Below are 24,850 nucleotides of genomic sequence, written 5' to 3'. Positions count from 1 at the left end.
TGCCAAACCGCATGGATGCAGTCCTTTAAGCTCATGGAAGTCATACAAGATATTAAATTTGGATCTCACAGCACCACTACTTAATTTGCTGACATATTTTTGTATTTGCAGTAAATTTGTTCAATTTCTGTATAGGCGACAAAACTTTTGTCTTGCCAAAATTTGACCTTTATGTCTTGATTAAATGATAAATCTTTTTTCAGTGAAACTAATTTATTTAAGTGCATTAAACATCATTTGGGAGGGTTTTAGCTTTTCATATGAGCTATTTCTAACACCAATTGATTAATTAAAAGTCAGGTTAATAGCAGGTGTTTCTACAAAATAGATAAGCGACAAGACTTTTGTCAGGGACTGTAAACGCTAAAAGATAGATTGTGTATATACTTTAAACATCATGGCTTGAACATCATGGCTTAAATATCAAAAATACACACTACATTCCAAACTGATCAAAATAATTGAGTTTTTTTTTCACATTTGTTGAAGGTTTTTCTTGTTAAATTGCTTGAAACTAAAGAACTCAAATTCAGATTTTCTATTGAAAAGAGGCCAATTTTGATTAGCAGTCAGTATGTATCATCAAACTAATGAAAGACTTTCTAATTACATGAGCCAATATTTTACTAACAATAGAACCTAGATTAAATAACAAATGTTTAAACAGAAACGACTGATTTTGTTGACATTTGGAGAGACTAAGAATTAAACATGAGGCCCAATCAACAGATTAAACAGAACACAATCATATGTATAGATATCGATTGTAATTCAGGCATGATGTAAAATCTTCCAGTTGTCACCAGTGGTAAAATATACAAAAGTTAACATGATTCAAGAAAAGGAACCAGCAGGCTTGGTGTGGGTGAAATCTTTTAGCACCCTTCAAAAAAATGTATGTGGTCATGTTGTTCAGTTAATACTAATCAGCGTCACATTCAACACATTACTTTCACAGCATGCTCAAGTCTGGTTTCATTCTTTACTTAAAAAACTCTGTGGAAAGTCCCAATCAAGCTATAATGAGGAAAACGATAAAATAAACACCACAAAAATACATAAACTGATAGCAATGCCTATCTTTTTGATTAATGAACTGGATTGTAGTCATATTTTCCTATTTCTTTGGTTTATTACTAACCATCTCTTTTGGGGATTTATTCTCCTGCCTATTTCACATTAGCAGACTTATGAACACTGGTTTTGGTAATCTTCCACAGAAAGTGGGGCATTTTAGTGACCAATAGACATTTTGCAATCCTTAGCCTATTATGATAACTTCCACAATTCTCTTTTTGTTGTGCTAGTAACCTTATTGTGTGAAATACGCTGTGTCATTTTCAGTTCTCTGTGTAGTCGCTCTGGGTTTTTTATTTTCAAAGGAGCAATGCTGGGAAATGGATGATAGAAGACCATCAGAAATAGTGTACATTACTGCAATACAGTTAAAATACTATGCAGAAAACACAAATAATTAGTATGATTAGTAACGGGTTAATTTCTAGAAAGTTTTGCTATTGTATTTTTTTGTTCTTGTAGTTTGTATCTTGTAGTTGACATTAGCTTTTCATCTAAACAAATATAACAGCCACCAGAAATAAATGCATCTTTTACACTGTTGCTTTAGCAGTCTGACAAACACATATTAAAGTAAAACAACATGAAGTTGCCTTATTTGGCTGTTCTATAACTCGGTCAAGCTACTGGATGGATGAATACTGTTTTTTGAATACTGTTTTTTTTTTTCCGCCCTGCAGGAGGAAGCACAACTTCCTTCCTCACAAACAAGTTACAGTACAAGATGGCAATGGCAATGCAGCTTGTCTTCTTTCTCTACATGTTGGTTCCAATCACAGGTAAACTAATCCCATAAAATCTTTATAAAATGAAAAGGGTAAAGTGTTTTATATACTATGACCTGTAGTAAAGATTAGATAACAATGATCAAAAGAAAAATGCGATTCTTCAGACAGTGACACATTAATGGAGGTGTGTAATGGAGGACATGTAAAATCTGATTGTTAGTTTGTGTTATTCACTTTGTCTTTTTGCCTTTTTACTCACATGTTCTTTCCATAGAAAAGATAAAGGAAAGAAGTTCTGCTTGTACTTTGTTTCACTATTCATGTTTGAGCATAGGTTGTTTCTGTATAGTGCAGTAGGGTAACTACTCAGGTCCCTTGTATATTTTATAGTTTAGTTATAGTTTGGGAGAGTTCTATGAATATATTGTATATGTATGACTAGTAGTAAAGTAAAATATTACTATATTGTCTTAAAATACTATATTAAATAATAATAATAATAAAAGAAAAGTAACCAAGATCAGTCATGTAAGAACTTTTTCCACTCTCAATGTTGTTTGAAATACAGCATTAAAAATGTAAGTGAAACACCATCAGAAATATTTTAGGAAAAATAAATAAGTAAACTTACAATAACCTAGTTGCATGTGTGCACACCCCTTTAACTAAATTTCATAATTTAATTATTGTCATAATTTTATTCTATGGCAGTTTTATGGGTAAGAGTCTATCAGCATGGCACATATTATTATTATTATTATTATTATTATTATTATTATTATTATTATTAATAATAATTATTTATTGTCATAATTCTAATCATAATCATAATAGTAAATAATTTATCTTAGTTTAATTATGTTCTTTCTTTCTTTCTTTCTTTCTTTTACATCACAAAAATCTGCCATATACATTGGCATGTTGTATATGAGGAAAAAGTCACATGAACTTAATCACATCCCCTAAGGATGACCACAACCCAACTATAGCACAGGGCCTCAGAATCTAGCCCTGAATATACCTTTTAAGTTTTGTGCATACACTGCTATTATGTGTTATAGCTGTTTGAGTAAATTAAGACCCATCTTTTAATAGTGGAACTATTTTATTAACTACTAATTTTATAATTAACTATTAACATCTTTTAATAGTGGAACTGGAAATGTTTTGCACTGGATTTATCCAGGAATTGAACTGTTGTTGAGTCATAATTTTGTATTTTGAACTTTACAACACTTAAAGCTGTTGTGGACAACAGCTTAAACATCAGCTAACCCCTAACACACGTTAAGGCTTGACTTGAATTAGGGTTAATGGGTCATTTCAGTGTTCTTAGGCTGTTCGTTGTTCAGTGTGTTTGTTCTTGTTCTGTGTTCTTTGTCTATATCCGGCAAATTTCTGTACACTGTACTATCTAATGTACACTGTACTAACATGTACTGTATGCTTGTACTGGTTGTGCATCATCTATTTCTCTGCCTTTTAACTTCTCGACTCAGTCATGTGTGAAGGGTTATTAAGTGGAGGTGTTTCTTTTGCTGTGTATGGCTGAGGGCAGCTTCTTTTTTTGGCCAGGGGAAATCTGTAACGGGTGAAATATGTTGTGGCTCCTTTAAGAGCAGTGCGGCATTTTGCGACAGACACGTGACACAGAACATAAACAAAAGCACATATCCAAAAGTCCTGGCTGGATCCTGACAATAAATGAATGTAACATAAAGTAAATATATAATACAAGTTATAAGAGTATAATGAAATAGTATATATTTGCTCTTTTCTTACAGTGTGTGATGATGTTTTTAAGCTGGTTAACAGTTCTGTTCAACTGGACATACCAGAACATTTGGATAAGTCCTTCGATCTTTTCTGGACATTTAACAAAGGCATTAACATTGTGAGATATATTGAAAATTCCCCAACTAAAGTATTTGACAGATATAAAGACAGGGTGGAGTTCAATGAGGAAACCTACAGTCTGACACTGAAGAACCTACAGAAGAGTGATAGTGGAATCTATGAAGCAAAAGAATTTGGGGAACGCAGTGTAACTGTCGCTACGTACCAGTTAAAGGTGTTGGGTAAGTCTTAATGCCAAAATGCATTACTGATACAATAATATTGTTCTTATCAGACAAGTAATGAGTAATAATTAATTTTGTGTGTGTGTGTGCACTGAATAGCAGTACAGTAATGCATGTGTATGTGTGTATCTCAGATCCAGTGGAGAAACCAGTACTTACTGCTTCTCTCCAAAGTAATGACACCTGTAATGTGACTCTCACCTGTGAAGCTCAGAATCTCTCAGTAACCTCTCACTGCTACAATGATAATTGTGATATGATGGAAAAGAAAACATCTGGAGACACGTTTCCTTTCCTCTCACTGTATGTTAGTAAAAGTTTTATCATTTGTAATCATAGCAACCCAGTGAGCTGGAAAAATACAACTATAGAGATAAAACATGTGAAACAACTCTGCCCTCCTGAAGGTGTAAGCTTGCACACTTACTGCCTGGTCTAAATGTAAATGTAAGAGAATGTACCTTCTATATTAATGTACTATTACTAATTGATATTTGTGGTATGATTACATGATTAAGATTGAACATATCTTCCTCTCCATGCTATGCTGTTCCTCACCAACCCTCTTCCCTATGTTGTATCACGCTGTCCAGATCTCACCCTCATTCCTTAGAAATTCTAGAGCATAGGTCACTAACAGGCGGACCGCGGTCCAGGTCCGGACCCAGAAGCTGTCCAATCCGGACCCGGACCTACAGCCAAAACAAAAGGTTATGATTTAAAACTTGACGAAGCGCTTCTATTTTAACGGCGCAGCTTTTGCAGTCTTTACGGTAAAGGTAGTGGAAACGCACAGACCAATCAAGTCTGTGCGTTCCTGAAGTAAACACTGCGACTCAACAGTGCAAGACAGATGAGAGAGAATTAGAGTAAAGTTACACATGAAAGAAAGATAGCGATACATGTAGAAAACAAAGGGAGAGAAACAGACGAGTGAGACGGAGAAAGGGAGAGAAACAGACGAGTGAGACGGAGACTGATTTCTGTTCACACTTCATCAGTGTGTCTCATATTAAACGTGACAATGTGAAACGCCATTATGAGACCAAATATAAAGGATTTGAACAAACATATCCACTCAAATCTGAAGACAGCGTCCCTGAGACAGCTTTCCCAGGTCTGAGGGAGGTAGCCCTATACATCCTGACCATGTTTGGCTTTACATACAACTGCGAGGCAGCTTTCTCTACAATGTACATAATCCAAACTAAATATGGTTCTAGGCTCACTAATGAGCACCTCCACATGTGTATGAGAACGGCCCTGACTCCATTCAAGCCCAGGTTTAAACCTAACCCAAGCCAAGCTAGACCTCAGTTCTCTCACTGAGATATAAAAGGGAAAGTTAAGTACTTTATTTAAACATACACGATTTTCACATTTTATTTATTTTCTCTTATTTTTAAATGTAGCCCTACTTTTATTTATTTAATGAGAGAACGTTATGCATATCTACAATCATATATATGTTCAGTTCTATGTTATGTGACAATAAATATTGTCAAAAGGTTTTTAAATTGTACTTAATTTATTTGATTTGACAATCAGATGTTGATACAACTACTAGGCTACTAGAGTGTCATTTTAAAGGGCATGATACTTGTGTAGGGTTAAAGTATTCCTGTGTATAAACAGATTATGTCTCATGAAGCCTATTTCTTTCTGCCTGTCCCTTTTAATGCCCCTTTTAATGTCTCTATGCTATATTTAATACCTCCCTAATAAAATAAATGAAAGTATTTCTTTTCTTAGTGTATAAACACATTGAAAAACCTGCTGCTTTATTTCCAGAAAATAAAATTCCTATCATCTTTTCTCATTTTTTTGTCATGGACCATTTTATATACATAAACAGTCCATATTACAGTGTGATGCCCAATTTTAAAAGATGAAATTGTCTTCCTCGATAATGGCAAACCTTTTTTAACCTTTTACAAATGAGAATATACTTTTTACTGACTAACTTAAATAATCTATTTGTCAGGAGAACGTGGACTTTTTTCTCTGTTCACTATGTTCTCGTGCCAGACCACTAGAGGGCAGCCCTGCACGACCCTTCTGTTGTGTGATTAAATTCATCAGTTTATGATGTTCACCTGTTTTGTGATGTTTAATTAGATACCTGATTTAACCTCTTTGTCTCACTATGTCTTTGTGAAGCTTCTGTTGATGTCAGTATATTTTTATGCCTATCTTTGACCCAGTTTTGTGTATTCCTGACTCTAGTGTTTGTTTTCTGTTTCTTAATCTAGTAGTTTCTCTTGCACTGTAAATAAATCTCTTCAGCACCTGAGTCCGCCTTCATTACCTCTACAATTTTCAAGTGAAAAGTAACACAAATTAATACTCTTACAGCAACAAATGTCACTTTACTCTGATAGCAATAATAACCTTGGTCACTATGATATAACCCAAAATTGAAAATAATTTTGTATTAATTTGTATTTGATGGCAAACTAGACCCACTTCAGTTTGCACTGAAACTGGAAAAGGTGTAGAGGACTTAAAGCTTTTCATCCTTTACAGCTGTATAAACATCATGGACAAACCACTCACATGCAAGACTTTTATTTACCGAATATAGCTTAGCTTTACACAAAGCATGATGCAGCTGTATTTTTATTTCATTGAGCAATTAGCTCCCGATGTTAAGTCACCAGATAATATTTTAGTTTTAATTTTAAACTTTAGAACAGATAAACACATGTTTACTGGCACATGTCCATCATAATAACACATGTATTGTGTTACAAATGTTTAGGAACAGTGTTTGACTCGCAACTGTATTGTCAAGGCGGGACATCTGAGAATTTAGGCGACTTTCAGTGTTTTACCAAGAGTGTTTTAACCTTTTCACAATGAGTTGTCTACAAAATACAAAACCTGTCAAAATAGAATTGTTAAGGTCTGCTCCATGATCAACCGAGTCCAAGAAAAAGACTATGCTCTCTAAGGAATAAACAAGAGGTCCAGAGAGCAGAGGGTATAATAAGTCATCCTGACTATGTACCTTCTAGGGAATTTCTTAATTATGTAAGTCCTAAGAGAATTCATTAATTAATTTGTCATAGACCATTTTATATACACAAACAGACCATATTACAGTGTGCTGCTCATACTCTGTCTACCTAAAGCTGAGATACAGAGTAGTAAGATGAAATCACCTCCTTTGTTAATGGCAAACCTTTTTTTAACCTTTAACAAATGGCAAAGTAATTTTATCTGACTAACGTAGATAATTGGACATTTTTTCCTTTATTCACTATGCTTATGTGCCAGAACAGCTTTGACCTAGTTTTTGTGTTTTTTTTGTTTGTTTTCATTAGTTATTCCATAGTTTCTGTTTTTTACTAAAGTAGTTTCTCTTGTACTGTAAATAAAGACACCCAAGTCTTTTATTTATTGATTATAGCTCAGTGTATAACAAGAGGCAGCTGTATTTTTTTATATAGCAATAAGCTTCTGATGTTAGGTTACCAGATAACATTTTAGTGTTTCTTTTAAACAGGGCATCACTCTCCGGGCAGTTAGCACAGCTGTGTCTGTCCTGGCCTCAGTAAAAGCAGAGCTGGAGGCAAAATCGGCATTGATGTTCCTCTAGGGGACACTCTTGTCCTGCCAAGCTACATGGATTTGGGGAGGTTTGGTATTGGCAGGTCTCCTTTGAGTCTTGGGAATAGCAGGTCGCGGTGCTGGTTTCTGAGGAGGTTATTCCAGGCGAATGGCTTGGGTGATGAATGGTGATAGCATGATATCTTGGTTCTTGGATGCGAGTCCTTGTAGTGTGGTTAAGGCTCTACAGGACACCTGGCATATAAGGTGGGAGAAGTGACTGAACAAAGCGTGTACCTGGGTGTCAGCATCCCATACAGCAGATGCCCACTCAAGGACCCTCCTTGTGAGTAGGAGCCTTAGAGAGTTGCACTTGGTTGACTTCTTGCGGTAGGCCTTGGGCTGGAGGGAAAGGCTTTGTACCTGCCTGCTTAGCCATCAATTCTTTCAGGCAGAGCCATTCATGCTGCCTCAGGCCTCAGAGTGGGAATGCCGCAACGGTAAAACAAATATTCATTCATATATATATATATATATATATATATATATATATATATATATATATATATATATATATATATATATATATATATATATATATGTATATAAATACTTTTTGAATATTACTTTAACCTTTATGACTATATATTATATATATATATATATATATATATATATATATATATATATATATATATATATATATATATATATATATATATAGTCATAAAGGTTAAAGTAATATTCAAAAAGTAAAGATAGTAATGAACTTGGTATTACACAATGATGATATTGGATATTTCTTGAATCAAATCAGCAATGTCTGATATATTCACATTTCAAGTAAAAGAGCCCCTGATATCCAGAGATAATCAAGATTAAATGAAAAATGTATAGATAGTAAGACATTAAATTTAACATGCAGTGAACACACATATGTTATTGAATGAAGCCTCTCTCAACACCCCTTGGACACAGAATGATTACAAATTGCATAATCATGCAATACTAAATTCACATAATTAAAGCATAATCTTTGCAGATAAGTGTAAAGAAATAAGGGGTTTTTGTTTATTAGAGCATGTAAAAAAATGGCACTTGCCAGGTGTTTCAGGTGTTCAGGCTTATTGTTAAAATTCATTTTTTATATACATATTTTTGAACTAGAAAGAACCATCTTTGAAATTTGATCTTTTATTATTCAGATATTTGTTGAAATGGAAACATTGGGGATTCAATTAATTTGATGATGTTTTGGGTCAAAAATGTGCAGAAATATAAAATATTCTAAACATTTTTATAATATACTGTATATAGGCTCATAATAAAAATGACCCTTTTAATGACATTGTCTGTAAAAACTTTTGATAGTGTGAAATAGAAATCAATTAAATATGTAATAAGCTATAGTCTAGAAATTGTATAAAACCTAGAATTAATAAACAATAAACAAATTAAAAAGTCATTTTTATACCTGAATTCTGCTGATCTGTTTGAGTCATTTCAGAGTCATTCTGGAAACTACTGGTTAGCATACCATCATCTAAGTCACACTAAAACATCTCTGAAATCTGAGATATTGCTTTTGAAACAACAATAATAAGATTTTGTGTTAAACACAAAGCAACAGTCCAATTCAATTTTCTATTAAGGGAAACTTTAAATAAAATCCAGAAAAGTGTGTTGTAAAGTTGTTTGACAGGTTGAACATTAATTATCCAAACCATTGAATTTTCCCCCAAGAAATACAGGTAAACAGACCTTATTTAAGTAATTTTTCTTATTAGAAGGACAGTTTAAGGTAGAAAATTGAAGAGAAGAGAAGAGACGAGAAGAGCAGAGACGAGAAGAGAAGAGACGAGGGGAGACGAGAAGAGCAGAGACGAGGAGAGAAGAGAAGAGAAAAGAAGAGACGAGACGAGGAGAGACAAGAAGAGAAGAGACGAGAAGAGACGAGACGAGGAGAGAAGAGAAGAGGAGAGAGGAGACGAGGAGAGAAGAGACGAGAAGAGATGAGAAGAGACGAGACGAGGAGAGAAGAGAAGAGACGAGACGAGGAGAGAAGAGAAGAGACGAGGAGAGACGAGAAGAAAAGAAAAGAGACGAGACTAGGAGAGAAGAGAAGAGAAGAGAAGGCACTGCTGATGTGGCAGACACCTTCAATGTGTCTCAGCGTCAAGTACAAATGATAAAAAAAGATTTGAAGAGACTGGAGACGTTTTGGACAAGCCCAGGTCAGACAGACCCCGCAAGACAACTGCTCCGGAGGACCGTTTGTTGGCTCAAAAATCCAAGGCCAGCCCATTTTCCACTGCAGCAGAGCTCCACGAGAACTGGTCACCTGAAGTCCCTGTGTCAACAGAACAGTTTGTCGGATTCTGTCTCGAAATGGCCTCCATGGTCGAATCAGTGCCCAGAAGCCAGCACTAAACAAAAGACAATTGAAAAACCATGTGGCATTTGCCAAGGCCCACAGCCTGCTAAATGGATGGACGGTGGAAAAGTGGCAGAAGGTGGATTTTTCAGATGAATCTTCTGTTGAGTTACACCACAGTCACCGCAAATATCGCAGGAGACCTATTGGAGCCCGCATGGATCCGAGATTCACCCAGAAAACAGTGAAGTTTGGTGGTGGAAAAATCATGGTCTGGGGTTACATCCAGTATGGTGGAAGGTAACATCAATAGTCTAAAATACCAAGAAATCTTAGCTACCTTTTATATTCCCAACCATAAAAGAGGCCAAATTCTGCAGCAGGATGGTGCTCCATCGCATACTTCCATCTCCACATCAAAGTTCCTCAAGGTGAAGAAGATCAAGATGCTCCAGGATTGGCCAGCCCAGTCACCAGACATGAACATCATTGAGCATATGTGGGGTAGGATGAAAGAGCGAGCATGGAAGACGAAACCAAAGAATATTGATGAACTCTGGGAGGCATGCAAGACTCCTTTCTTTGCTATTCCTGATGACTTCATCAATAAATTGTATGAATCCTTGCCAAACCGCATGGATGCAGTCCTTCAAGCTCATGGAAGTCATACAAGATATTAAATTTGGATCTCACAGCACCACTACTTAATTTGCTGACATATTTTTGTATTTGCAGTAAATTTGTTCAATTTCTGTATAGGCGACAAAACTTTTGTCTTGCCAAAATTTGACCTTTATGTCTTGATTAAATGATAAATCTTTTTTCAGTGAAACTAGTTTATTTAAGTGCATTAAACATCATTTGGGAGGGTTTTAGATTTTCATATGAGCTATTTCTAACACCAATTGATTAATTAAAAGTCAGGTTAATAGCAGGTGTTTCTACAAAATAGATAAGCGACAAGACTTTTGTCAGGGACTGTAAACGCTAAAAGATAGATTGTGTATATACTTTAAACATCATGGCTTGAACATCATGGCTTAAATATCAAAAATACACACTACATTCCAAACTGATCAAAATAATTGAGGTTTTTTTTTCACATTTGTTGAAGGTTTTTCTTGTTAAATTGCTTGAAACTAAAGAACTCAAATTCAGATTTTCTATTGAAAAGAGGCCAATTTTGATTAGCAGTCAGTATGTATCATCAAACTAATGAAAGACTTTCTACTGTAATTACATGAGCCAATATTTTACTAACAATAGAACCTAGATTAAATAACAAATGTTAAATAACAAATGAGACACTTTTATTCACTAAATGAGCTTATTTGATGCCTGCTACAGGTCTCAAAATAGTTGGGACGAGGGCATGTTTTGTGTAGTATGGCCAGGCAGAAACGACTGATTTTGTTGACATTTGGAGAGACTAAGAATTAAACATAAGGCCCAATCAACAGATTAAACAGAACACAATCATATGTATAGATATAGATTGTAATTCAGGCATGATGTAAAATCTTCCAGTTGTCACCAGTGGTAAAATATACAAAAGTTAAAATGATTCAAGAAAAGGAACCAGCAGGCTTGGTGCACTCTAAAAAACGATTCGTTGGCTGAACAACCATTACTTTTAAAAATAAATAAACTAAACACAAATAACAAAGTAATTTTAACTTTCCAACCTCTACTTAGCATATATAGTGTCTGTAACATAAATATATAAGTTACAAGGTGAACCTAAATGTATGCATAAATATAATGAAAAAACATAAGTCACGTCAACTAGTATTAAAATTGCATCAAAACTAAGTAATTATAACATAATATTTTAAGTTTGACTGTGAGCCACGTGATATGCAAATCTGGAAAAAACTGGAGCCATTTTGTGACGCACATGTGAAGACGGTGGAAAGAGGTAAGCTTAACTTTCAATAAACTAAGCAAAATATTCGATTTTGTGGTTTTGAAATTAATAAACACTTGTTTGTAGTGTTAGATGAAGATATTTTCTGAAACGCAAAGAGACGAAGACGCTGAAAAGAGGTAAGATTTGTCGTTTTAACGTACATTCGTTTATTTGTGTTTGCGTTTGTGGTCAAGAAAGAAACTTTTTTAAATTGAATTTCTGAATTGCTACGAATTTAGCTTCAACAATTAGAAACGTGTTACTTGAATACTTATGAAAGTCCAGTTTGTACAAGTAAGTTATTGTATGAAAGGAGGAACGAGTGTGCACGCGATTGTCCGCCTAAAAGCAGTGTGCCTCCATCGAATGAATGTTCTAGTGGTTAATTTGTTTATTTCAGAGGTATATGACCATGCATCGCGTTGGCATGTTTGCATTAAGATAAGGGCGAATTCTGACGAATCTGTTCCCGCCCTGCTCCGTGTAACGCTTTGCAGTTCTTTGTTCAATTACCACCTTGGCTTGAAACTTAACTTTTCTTATAATAATGAGAAACTTCTACGCATGCGTAAATGCGGAGCAGAAGGGCGTGACACGCTTCCGACATCCGCTGGTCTCAGCATAGCACATTATGCAAAAACGTGATCTATTAATATCTTTAAATAACAGTATTGATAAATTACCAGTATATGAGTATTTTGCCAAAAAAAGGTGATGCGTCATTAGTATATACAATCTTTTACTGAAAAGGTCTCTGCTAGTAAGACTCTGCAATGTCTTGCCTATTCATACTAAATATAAAACTTTTTTCTCTTTCTAGCTCAGAGCAAGAAAGTGTTGCAAAGGGGGCAGCATCAAGGAAGTGTCCTGTTTGTTTTTTTGTTCAAAATTTGTTAATTTGACACATTTGTTGTACATTCATGATGTGTGGTTTTAGGCTTCACCATTGTATTGCAGCCTGTTTCAAAAAATAAAGTGAAATGCTTTATTTTGTGTGATTTGCATGTGTAATTTATTTTAGTGAAGTGACATGGTGACCCATACTAGGAATTTGTGCTCTGCGTTTAACCCATTCAAGCAGCAGTGCAGTATGCAGACCAATAGCTGATGATCTAAAATAACTTAAAATTTTACATTGGTTCAACTCAATTAATTATCTTTTTTAACATAAATGAGCTTAAATTTTAAGTTAACTTAACTTGCAGTTACTTAGCAGATTCTACCATGTTACTTATATTTTTAAGTAAACAATGTTGAGTGTACCCAAAAATTTAAGTACATATAACAACAGTTTTCTTGTTAATTTTAAGTAATTTTTTTCCAAGTTGGGTTTACTTAAAAAGTGTGATGCAAAAATGGTGCATACATATTTTAAGTAAATCCAACACATCATTTTTTAGAGTGTGTGGGTGAAATCTTTTAGCACCCTTTAAAAAAATTTATGTGGTCATGTTGTTCAGTTAATACTAATCAGTGTCACATTCAACACATTACTTTCACAGCATGCTCAAGTCTGGTTTCATTCTTTACTTAAAAAACTCTGTGGAAAGTCCCAATCAAGCTATAATGAGGAAAACGATAAAATAAACACCACAAAAATACATAAACTTAAACTTATAGCAATGCCTATCTTTTTGATTAATGAACTGGATTGTTGTCATATTTTCCTATTTGTTTGGTTTATTACTAACCATCTCTTTTGGGGATTTATTCTCCTGCCTATTTCACATTAGCAGACTTATGAACACTGGTTTTGGTAATCTTCCACAGAAAGTGGGGCATTTTAGTGACCAATAGACATTTTGCAATCCTTAGCCTATTATGATAACTTCCACAATTCTCTTTTTGTTGTGCTAGTAACCTTATTGTGTGAAATACGCAGTGTCACTATTTTCAGTTCTCTATGTAGTCGCTCTGGGTTTTTGTTACTGGCTCTTTTATTTTCAAAGGAGCAATGCTGGGAAATGGATGATAGAAGACCATCAGAAATAGTGTACATTACTGCAATACAGTTAAAATACTATGCAGAAAACACAAATAATTAGTATGATTAGTAACGGGTTAATTTCTAGAAAGTTTTGCTATTGTATTTTTTTGTTCTTGTAGTTTGTATCTTGTAGTTGACATTAGCTTTTCATCTAAACAAATATAACAGCCACCAGAAATAAATGCATCTTTTACACTGTTGCTTTAGCAGTCTGACAAACACATATTAAAGTAAAACAACATGAAGTTGCCTTATTTGGCTGTTCTATAACTCGGTCAAGCTACTGGATGGATGAATACTGTTTTTTGAATACTGTTTTTTTTTTTTTCCGCCCTGCAGGAGGAAGCACAACTTCCTTCCTCACAAACAAGTTACAGTACAAGATGGCAATGGCAATGCAGCCTGTCTTCTTTCTCTACATGTTGGTTCCAATCACAGGTAAACTAATCCCATAAAATCTTTCTAATATGAAAAGGGTAACGTGTTTTATATACTATGACCTGTAGTAAAGATTAGATAACAATGATCAAAAAAAATAATGCGATTCCTCAGACAGTGACACATTAATGGAGGTGTGTAATGGAGGACATGTAAAATCTGATTGTTAGTTTGTGTTATTCACTTTGTCTTTTTGCCTTTTTACTCACATGTTCTTTCCATAGAAAAGATGAAGGAAAGAAGTTCTGCTTGTACTTTGTTTCATTATTCATGTTTGAGCATAGGTTGTATAGTGCAGTAGGGTAACTACTCAGGTCCCTTGTATATTTTATAGTTTAGTTATAGTTTGGGAGAGTTCTATGAATGTATTGTATATGTATGACTAGTAGTAAAGTAAAATATTACTATATTGTCTTAAAATACTATATTAAATAATAATAATAATAATAATAATAATAATAATAATACTAAAAGAAAAGTAACCAAGATCAGTCATGTAAGCACTTTTTCCACCCTCAATGTTGTTTGAAATACAGCATTAAAAATGTAAGTGAAAAACCATCAGAAATATTTTAGGAAAAATAAATAAATAAACTTACAATAACCTAGTTGCATGTATGCACACCCCTTTAACTAAATTTCATAATTTAATTATTGTCATAATTTTATTCTATGGCAGTTTTATGGGTAAGAGTCTATCAGCATGGCACATTATTATTATTATTATTATTATTATTATTATTATTATTATTATTATTATTAATAATAATAATTATTATTATTCTTATTATTATTATTAATATTATTATTATTATTATTATTTTTTATGATCATAATTCTAATCATAATCATAAAAGTAAATAATTTATCTTAGTTTAATTATGTTTTTTCTTTCTTTCTTTCTTTCTTTTACATCACAAAAATCTGCCATATTGGCATGTTGTAAATGAGGAAAAAGTCACATGAACTTAATCACATCCCCTAAGGATGACCACAACCCAACTATAGCACAGGGCCTCAGAATCTAGCCCTGAATATACCTTTTTTTTTGTGCATACACTGCTATTATGTGTTATAGCTGTTTGAGTAAATTAAGACCCATCTTTTAATAGTGGAACTATTATATTAACTACTAATTTTATAATTAACTATTAACATCTTTTAATAGTGGAACTGGAAATGTTTTGCACTGGATTTATCCTGGAATTGAACTGTTGTTGAGTCATAATTTTGTATTTTGAACTTTTCAACACTCAAAGCTGTTGTGGACAACAGCTTAAACATCAGCTAACCCCTATCACACGTTAAGGCTTGACTTGCATTAGGGTTAACGGGTCATTTCAGTGTTCTTAGGCTGTTAGTTGTTCAGCGTGTTTGTTCTTGTTCTGTGTTCTTTGTTTATATCCGGCAAATTTCTGTACACTGTACTATCTAATGTACACTGTACTAACATGTACTGTATGCTTGTACTGGTTGTGCATCATCTATTTTTCTGCCTTTTAACTTTTCGACTCAGTCATGTGTGAAGGGTTATTAAGTGGAGGTGTTTCTTTTGCTGTGTATGGCTGAGGGCAACTTCTTTTTTTGGCCAGGGGAAATCTGTAACGGGTGAAATATGTTGTGGCTCCTTTAAGAGCAGTGCGGCATTTTGCGACAGACACGTGACACAGAACATAAACAAAAGCACATATCCAAAAGTCCTGGCTGGATCCTGACAATAAATGAATGTAACATAAAGTAAATATATAATACAAGTTATAAGAGTATAATGAAATAGTATATATTTGCTCTTTTCTTACAGTGTGTGATGATGTTTTTAAGCTGGTTAACAGTTCTGTTCAACTGGACATACAAAAAAAAAATGAAACGGTCAGTGAAGATATTGACTGGACATTTAAACCAAAAACTCTCATTGCGAGATATAATGGAAATCCTCCAAGTAGAGTGTATGGAAGTTATAAAGAAAGGGTGGAGTTTAATGAGGAAACCTACAGTCTGACACTGAAGAACTTACAGAAGAGTGATAGTGGAATCTATGAAGCAGAAGTCGCTGGTGAAACGAAGGACGTTGTTGCTAAGTACTAACTACATGTGTTGGGTAAGTCTTATAGCCAAAATACACTACTGATACAATAATAGTGTCCTTATCAGTTAAGTAACGAGTAATAATTAATTAATGTGTGTGTGTGTGTGTGTATTGATTAGCAGTACAGTAATGCATGTGTATGTGTGTATCTCAGATCCAGTGGAGAAACCAGTCCTTACTGCTTCTCTCCAAAGTAATGACACCTGTAATGTGACTCTCACCTGTGAAGCTCAGAAGCTCTCAGTAACCTCTCACTGCTACAATGATAATTGTGATATGATGGAAAAGAAAACATCTGGACACATGTTCCTTTCGCTCTCATTGTATGTTAGTAACAACTTTATCATTTGTAATCATAGCAACCCAGTGAGCTGGAAAAATACAACTATAGAGATAAAACATGTGAAACACCTCTGCCCTCCTGAAGGTGTAAGCATGCACACTTACTGCCTGGTCTAAATGTAAATGTAAGAGAATGTACCTTCTATATTAATGTACTATTACTAATTGTGGTATGTGGTATGATTACATGATTAAGATTGAACATATCTTCCTCTCCATGCTATGCTGTTCCTCACCAACCCTCTTCCCTATGTTGTATCACGCTGTCCAGATCTCACCCTCATTCCTTAGAAATTCTAGAGTGTCATTTTAAAGGGCATGATACTTGTGTAGGGTTAAAGTATTCCTGTGTATAAACAGATTATGTCTCATGAAGCCTGTTTCTTTCTGCCTGTCCCTTTAATGTCCCTTTTAATGTCTCTAGGCTATATTTAATACCTCCCTAATAAAATAAATGAAAGTATTTCTTTTTTTAGTGTATAAACACATATTGAAAAACCTGCTGCTTTATTTCCAGAAAATAAAATTCCTATCATCTTTTCTTATTTTTTCGTCATGGACCATTTTATATACACAAACAGACCATATTACAGTGTGATGCCCAATTTTAAAAGATGAAATTGTCTTCCTCGATGATGGCATGATTAAATAATCTAATTGTCAGGAGAACGTGGACTTTTTTTCTCTGTTCACTATGTTCTCGTGCCAGACCACTAGAGGGCAGCCCTGCACGACCCTTCTGTTGTGCGATTAAATTCATCAGTTTATGATGTTCACCTGTTTTGTGATGTTTAATTAGATACCTGATTTAACCTCTTTGTCTCACTATGTCTTTGTGAAGCTTCTGTTGATGTCAGTATATTTTTGTGCCTATCTTTGACCCAGTTTTTGTGTATTCCTGACTCTAGTGTTTGTTTTCTGTTTCTTAATCTAGTAGTTTCTCTTGCACTGTAAATAAATCTCTTCAGCACCTGAGTTCGCCTTCATTACCGCTACAATTTTCAAGTAAAAAGTAACACAAATTAATACTCTTACAACAACAAATGTCACTTTACTCTGATGTAGTAGCAATAATAACCTTGGTCACTATGATATAACCCAAAATTGAAAATAATTTTGTATTAATTTGTATTTGATGGCAAACTAGACCCACTTCAGTTTGCACTGAAACTGGAAAAGGCATAGAGGACTTAAAGCTTTTCATCCTCTACAGCTGTATAAACATCATGATCAACCCAACTCACATGCAAGACTTTTATTTACCGAATATAGCTTAGCTTTACACAAAGCATGATGCAGCTGTATTTTTTTTTCTTTGAGCAATTAGCTCCCGATGTTAAGTCACCAGATAATATTTTAGTTTTAATTTTAAACTTTAGAACAGATAAACACATGTTTACTGACACATGTCCATCATAATAACACATGTATTGCGTTACAAATGTTTAGGAACAGTGTTTGACTCACAACTGAGATTTGATGATAACACTAGCTGTATTGTCAAGGCGGGACATCTGAGAATTTAGGCGACTTTCAGTGTTTTACCAAGAGTGTTTTAACCTTTTCACAATGAGTTGTCTACAAAATACAAAACCTGTCTAAAAAGAATTGTTAAGGTCTGCTCCATGATCAACCGAGTCCAAGAAAAAGACTAAGGAATAAACAAGAGGTCCAGAGAGCAGAGGGTATAAGTCAACCTGACTATGTACCTTCTAGGGAATTTGTTTATTATGTAAATCCTAAGAGTATATATATATATATATGAATAGTCATGAAGGTTAAAGTAAAACTCAAAGTAAAGATAGTAATGAACCTGGTATTACACAATGATATTGGATATTTCTTGAATCAAATCAGCAATGTCTGATATATTCACATTTCAAGTAAAAGAGCCCATGATATCCAGAGATCAGGATTAGATGAAAAATGTATAGATAGTAAGACATTAAATTTAACATGCAGTGAACACACACACGTTATTGAATGAAGCCTCTCTCAACACCTTTTGGACACAGAATGATTACAAATTGCATAATCATGCAATACTAAATTCACATAATTAAAGCATAATCTTTTCAGGTGTTCAGGCTTAGTGTTAAAAATAACTTTTTTATATACATATTTTTGAAGTAGAAAGAACCATCATTGAAATTGGATCTTTTATTATTCAGATATTTGTTGAAATGGAAACATTAGGGATTCAATTCAGAATGCACTGCCTTTGCCTATTCACCCCATTTGTGAAGGGTTTAATCCAGAGTCCAAATAATATCTGAACCAGTCAAAAGAATGTGTATTATCTCTAAATTGCCCATAGATTGTGAAAATGTATGTGACTGTGCCCTGTGATGGGCTGATTTTCAGTCCACAGGGTGTCCCCTGCCTTGTACCTCAAGTCATGTGATAGGCTCCAGGCTAACTGTATACAGTAGATGGCAGAGATAGATGGATGTTTTATTAGCATTTAGAATCCAGTTTATATAAGAATCTGCTTTATCCATTAGTAAATGAAAATATTGTATCTGTGCTATAGTGTCCCGGCAGTGAAGATGGGGACTTTATTATACTGTATGTCTTACATAAGAATGTAACCATAATAACATTGCACAATAAGCAGAACAAGTTTTATTCAGGGGAGATTTTTTCCATTTCACTTTTGTACGTGACAAATTCTTGAATCTCTTTGATGTTAGCATACCTCCACATTGTCTTAAAACCTATTCAAATTTATGTACATACAGAAAAAAAATACATCACTTTATTATGGTGATAAGTGTAAATATGCTTTATTACCACTGCCTTTATCACAAGTTAAGTCTTTGAAATACAGACTAGAGTCCATTCTGTATATAAACTGTACACAAAAGCAAGGCACTATGCTGTACATTTACAGTGTTTCATTTGTTAATTCATCTTTTAACTCTCCTCACATATTTCATAGTGTTTTAACAAGTACAAGCAATGACTCCAAGACCTTCGATGCAAGAGATCACCTGACAACAGCCAAAGTTCGTTCACACAGTAAAAGTATCTTACATTCTGGTAAACTCCACTGTAGATGGAAAATACAAGAGCAATTTGAAAATTAGAAGAGAGTACTGTAGGCTCCCTTGCTACAACTTAGGCTACACTTTCCTCAAGCACACAGCACTATCCCAGGAAAAGTTGGGAAGACACAAAAACCAGACTGGATTACCTTTACTTGAGTAATAATAAGAGAACAGAATAGCTGTTGTCAAAGATGGTACAGAAACTTACTGCACAGCACAGTTCATAGAAAAGTGATGACACACAGTGGTGACTGTTGAAAGTGCATAGAAACAAAACACGTCAACATCATGTACAGACACCACAGCAGGTAAACACTGTTAAACCTAAAGTGACATTTTGCATGACCCATTTCACCCTGTTGTCAAACGACAACATCAGCTTTTAATGACAACCCCATACTACGAAGTCGTAGTACCCAAGTGCACACAACCAGAGCTGTGACAGAAACAGAGCATGGTCAACATCACTATTGAGAGGCAATTAAAAGAGTCCTTTGGCTTTTTTTAGGTTGACTTGCTTCCACCCTGGCAAGGCTTCATACTCCTCTCTCTTCATCTCCAGGGCTTTCTGAGAAAAACAAACAAACAAAAAAAAGCACAGTGCTTATGAAAGGAGAGGAACACAATGAATGCATGAAAAACTCTCATTCTGCTACTTCTCAATTTTTTTATGCTACACCAATAATATCTAGGATTCACAGCAGACCCCAAGCTTAGCAACTGCTTGCGTTCTATAGTCCACTGTACAGCATGTGAGCTCACATCTCAGATGGCTGAAACAATGGTTATTATACACAGATGCTTATCCACTATGAGGAGGCAGATCAACAGATCATGAAGCAGTTTTTGAAGATAAATGGGTGAATAAATGGCTTCACATGTCTCAGAGGAATTTGGATTAGAAGAAAAAAGCAGCATTTATTTTTCACATGTACATCAAAGCACAGTAAAATAGTTCCTTTGCATATTCCAACATTAGAAGTTGGGGTCTGAGTGCAGGGTCAGCCATGATACAGCACCCCTGGAGCAGCGAGGTCTACGGGCCTTGATCAAGGGCACAATAGTGGCAGTTTTGCTGTGCTGGGACTTAAAACCAATCAACAACCCAGACCATTAACCGCTTGAGCCTAAACTGCTCCACTGTTTACAACTACAGTCTTTAAATTTCCAGGCACATGTAGCCTCACACTTAATAGGTAATGAATTTTATTGACCAGTAGATTTCAGGGAATTGTTGGATCATTCTGTTGTGCTAAATTTTTCAGAAGGCCTTTATTCTCAATGCAGGAAAGCTTCAGGATGTGGTCATGCTCATCAAGTCTAAAGCCTTTAAAAACCTGAAGCTCAAGTGTGCACAACAGAGTCAAACCTTACACTTATACAGTACTGTGTGCATGTGCAGCATCTGATTAAAGGAAAATATGTAAAGTTGGCATACGTGAGAAAGGGTGCAAAAGGAAGAACATCAAGCAGATTCATTAGTGAATTAAAAGTGAAGCAGTGCGTAGTAGATATCATTCTGTGCCTGTGTAAGATCTTGTGATTTTAAAAAAAATAAATACTCACCAACTCAGAAATCTCTAGACTAAAGTATAAAAAACAAACATCAGACTCTTTTGTAAGAGGAACTATGGTCTCTAATGAAATACACTGATTCTTCATTTTTTTTGTTTTTGTTTTACATATTCTGGGTAGTCAGTGATAATGAATGAACAATGGGAGTGGTCTCACCTCAAAGTCCTCATCTGATAAGTAGATTTCGAGGCGCAAGGGGTCTACACCGTGGGGAAGGGGCCGACTCTGCAGTGCTGCAAGAGGATAAGTGCTTTGACAAAGACGAGCCAGAACATCCTCCACCAGAGTAATCTGGTTACCCATTTCTGCCTCCTACACACAAACACAAACACATAAGGGGTCCAAATGAAAAGTGCTGCATAATGCAAACTAGAAAATGATAACACTACAGCTGTACAATCTTTAGATTTCATTATCATCTCCTAGTACTTATTATTACTTCTTTTTTAATAAACACTTTAACTCTAAGCAAAAACAGTTCCTCTAAATAAATGTGCTGCATGTTTCATATAAAAATACATAGATACACAGGCATAAAACACACACGCACACACACTAATTTCTTATCTCAGCTGGTTTTACCTCCTACACACTTTGCCTGCATAGCTGATGAAGGACTTTTGTCCAAAACGCCCTGCTCCATTTTTTTACACATTTGTGCTGTCTCACCTGTTCCATGAGCTCTGCAATATCCTCACGGTGCTCCCAGCTGGGGAACATGTTTGTAAAAGTAAGAGGCTCCAGTCCAGCATGGATCAAATACGACTTTTGAGGATTCTGCTCATTCTTTTCTGTAAGAGAAGATGAACAAGGTGGGTTATTTACTCTACCATACTTTCTTGCGCTCACCCCCTCCCAAAATGTCTTAAAAATAAAAACTAAATGTAGTAAATCATACGAAAGTACAGACAATAGCACTAAAAGTTCATAAAAGTGGGTTTCCTTTTTAATGTGTGGTGTTCAGAGGAAAACCAGTATGAACCCAGAAGGCTATTACCAAATAAATAAATAAAGAAGCAGCACAGATCTGCATTTAAAAGCGTATGTAAGTGAGCTACAATATGCCTCATGCACTGCTCAGCACAGGCATATAATCCAGCTATGATGATTGTGTCATGTTTACTGAATCCTATATTTATACTGTGTTTTGGATACCGTGATTTGTGTGCTTGTAATTTATAGTGCACAGCCGTGGAGAACAACTAGATTTTTCACATTGTGTACTGTATGCTTGAGGTTATGGTTAAATGACAAAGTGATTTAATTTTTTTAATAGTTCTCCTCACACCATTCTGCTACTGTTGAGACCAGATATAATGCTGTGCTCAACCATAATAGTTTCACTGTCAAGCTGCTAACTGGCATCACAATTAGCACCTCATTTAATGACCTTCTGTGGTTTAAAAAAAAAAGTAAATCTTCATATCTTCTTTAGTTTGAAACAAAAATAGCACAATGTCTTTAACAATCCTCGGCACACACAAGTCTGGGACAAGTCTGTTCTGTTTATTCTAACTCTATGGTCACATCTCACCTCTGCAGTAACGGAGCACTGTTTCCATGGCACATTTTCTGTCAGCATCCCAGCGGATCCGGGCTGAGCCGGGTGTTTCTGTATCCTGTGGCCACCAGCCCTGCCACAGGTAAACTTCATGATAATTATCCACCAGGAACAGAGCTAAAGTGACAGGGAGAGAGAGAGAAAGAAGGAAAGGAAGAATTTGTATTTTTCAACACCACATTTAAAAATAGCTTTCTTAACCAAATTGTCTTATAATATAACAGACATAACAGAGCATGTGCAGATATTTCCAGGACAACCTACAGTAGAAAACAAATTGCATTAGTGAGCTGCAAAACTTACAGTATATCTAATTTCATGTGGTAGACAGATTCAGAACCTGGAAACTTACTGCAGATAAACTGTCATATTTTGCAATCTAGACCAAGGTTCTAAGAGGAGGACCACAAGGGTCTATGTGAAAACAGACCTGGAATATGCTTTAAAATGGCAATAGACTTTTAAAATGAACAAAAGACAAATGAAGCTAACCTGCATGAGATTAATTTAATATATTTTGCTCAAACATTGTAATTGTACTTATTTATACAGTACAGCTTCAAAAGCAATATTTGTAAGGAGACAGAATGCAACTCAAACCTCTAGCTAATATTCTGCTACAGCTGTATTCGTGGATGTCCGTAAACCTCTGACTGCTGATTTGGATGTCCCATTGATTCAAATAACCTGTTAATATTAGAGCAATCCAAACCCCAGACTACAATCCACCCTACAGGCATGTTTTTTTTTTGTTTTGTTTTGTGCTTCTTGTGTTTCATCTTCAGAAATTGGAGTACTCCAAAAACAAACACACATTCTGCACAGATTGTGAGCCAGGCCTCTCTGGATCGTAGCAAAAAGCTGTGAGGTGGAAATGCTACACGCCTGTGAACAACTAATCGATCTTCAACTCAATTTTAATTAATAATATTTATGTAAATCACAAAACCTATTGCAAGGACTGTGGATCCCCTGATGTTAGATGCAATTTGTAAGATTTCATTTTTTATTTGTAGACATTTATTTCATCTCTGTACTCAAAATTACTTGAGAGCACAATCACTGATATAAATAATGCATTTTTTGCTATTATTTTCATTGCTGTAATTAATTATTATTGTAGTTTTAGTTTTTAAAAAATAGATCGACTTTCAATTTAAATTGGGTTAAAGGTTTGTATATTTTGTTGTATGCTTACCAGGTTGTGGTGCAGAGTACAGGTCTTCCTGGAGGAAGGGGAATGCACTGACCATGTCTGGAGTTCTGGATGGGTAGAAGAACTCCTGAGCCACAAAATCACCTGAAGAACTACTTAACTGGAAGAGGCGTGGGGTGAAGTTAAACTTCCCTGGATCTAAAAATAAATAAATAAATACTATACTTATACTACATTTTTTTAACAAGCTCAATTAGCTTAAAAATAATAACGGCATCTGTTTAAGTTAAATGTAAAAATTCTGTACCTTGAAGCATGCAGTCATAAGCCTTACGATCCTTTCTGCCTAATGCTTCCCAGAATTCAATGGGCTCCATCCCTTCTTCACACTCATGGATGGTCACATTGCAACTGCTGTGCAAACCAGCCTCCAGTGGTCGCCTGGGAAACATTAAAACTTTTGTTGGACTCAATAAAACCTTGAGCATTAATAATGCTTGAGCAGTAATAATGTTATACATCACAGATTACACAATTTTTTTAATCACAGTTGCCTGGTGAACAAGCAGATTTAATTTGTATTTAATATCACAGTTAATTGCCTTTTTTTTTTTATTTAATTTATTTTTCCAACAACCAGACAAAAAAAAAATCTACTTGTTCTTTATGTATGCAAAACAAAATTTCTCCTTTGTAAATGTAAAATAAATTTGTTTAGAACTAACATTTATTTAGCATAAAAAATTTGTAAAAACTATAAAATGAGAGCAAATATAAATATATTATTTATAGATAATTTATTCAACATTATCCATAATAGAATAATATATAAATATGAACGCGCTGTCAGATGTGGCAAAGACAATGTTCATTAGAAACCTGTGGTAGTCTCATAATCTTGATAATGTATTAATTCATAGAGACTTTAAAGCAC

General features: G+C 34.8%; 2 protein-coding genes and 1 long non-coding RNA gene across 10 annotated transcripts in view; 2 read left to right on the top strand and 1 right to left on the bottom strand.

Moving 5' to 3' along the window:
* The first annotated feature begins 1,759 nt into the window (after positions 1-1,759).
* LOC132846473 (CD48 antigen-like) lies at positions 1,760-17,549 on the top strand. Of its 2 annotated transcripts, none has more exons than XM_060871270.1 (3): positions 1,760-1,856; positions 3,590-3,883; positions 16,387-17,549. In XM_060871270.1, the coding sequence occupies exons 1-3, from the start codon at positions 1,802-1,804 to the stop codon at positions 16,689-16,691; spliced, it is 654 nt and encodes a 217-aa protein (XP_060727253.1). In that variant the 5' UTR covers positions 1,760-1,801; the 3' UTR covers positions 16,692-17,549. The 2 variants fall into 2 exon arrangements, with proteins under 2 accessions (XP_060727253.1, XP_060727261.1); XM_060871278.1 differs by lacking the exon at positions 16,387-17,549 and adding an exon at positions 4,021-6,157.
* On the top strand, positions 11,539-12,814 carry LOC132863059 (uncharacterized). The gene is made up of 3 exons (XR_009650091.1): positions 11,539-11,730; positions 11,806-11,858; positions 12,542-12,814. It is a non-coding gene; the product is annotated as an uncharacterized LOC132863059 (long non-coding RNA).
* Positions 17,550-19,344: 1,795 nt separating the features above from the next.
* svilb (supervillin b) overlaps positions 19,345-24,850 on the bottom strand; it is a 43,163-nt gene continuing 37,657 nt past the window's right edge. For all 7 annotated transcript variants that reach the window (XM_060871249.1, XM_060871198.1, XM_060871238.1 and 4 more), the window contains 7 exons: positions 24,224-24,357; positions 23,959-24,114; positions 22,734-22,877; positions 21,869-21,990; positions 21,356-21,511; positions 21,191-21,209; positions 19,345-20,192 (listed from right to left, as the gene is read on the bottom strand). In XM_060871249.1, coding sequence (XP_060727232.1) covers positions 21,195-21,209; positions 21,356-21,511; positions 21,869-21,990; positions 22,734-22,877; positions 23,959-24,114; positions 24,224-24,357 — 727 coding nt within the window. In that variant the 3' untranslated portion in view covers positions 19,345-20,192; positions 21,191-21,194. The remainder of the gene's footprint in view (positions 20,193-21,190; positions 21,210-21,355; positions 21,512-21,868; positions 21,991-22,733; positions 22,878-23,958; positions 24,115-24,223; positions 24,358-24,850) is intronic.

The sequence above is a fragment of the Tachysurus vachellii genome, chromosome 1 (genome assembly GCF_030014155.1).
Source record: "Tachysurus vachellii isolate PV-2020 chromosome 1, HZAU_Pvac_v1, whole genome shotgun sequence".
NCBI classification, from domain to species: Eukaryota; Metazoa; Chordata; class Actinopteri; order Siluriformes; family Bagridae; genus Tachysurus; species Tachysurus vachellii.
Note: the sequence above shows the minus strand (reverse complement) of the source record. Positions and strands in the feature narration are given on the sequence as shown.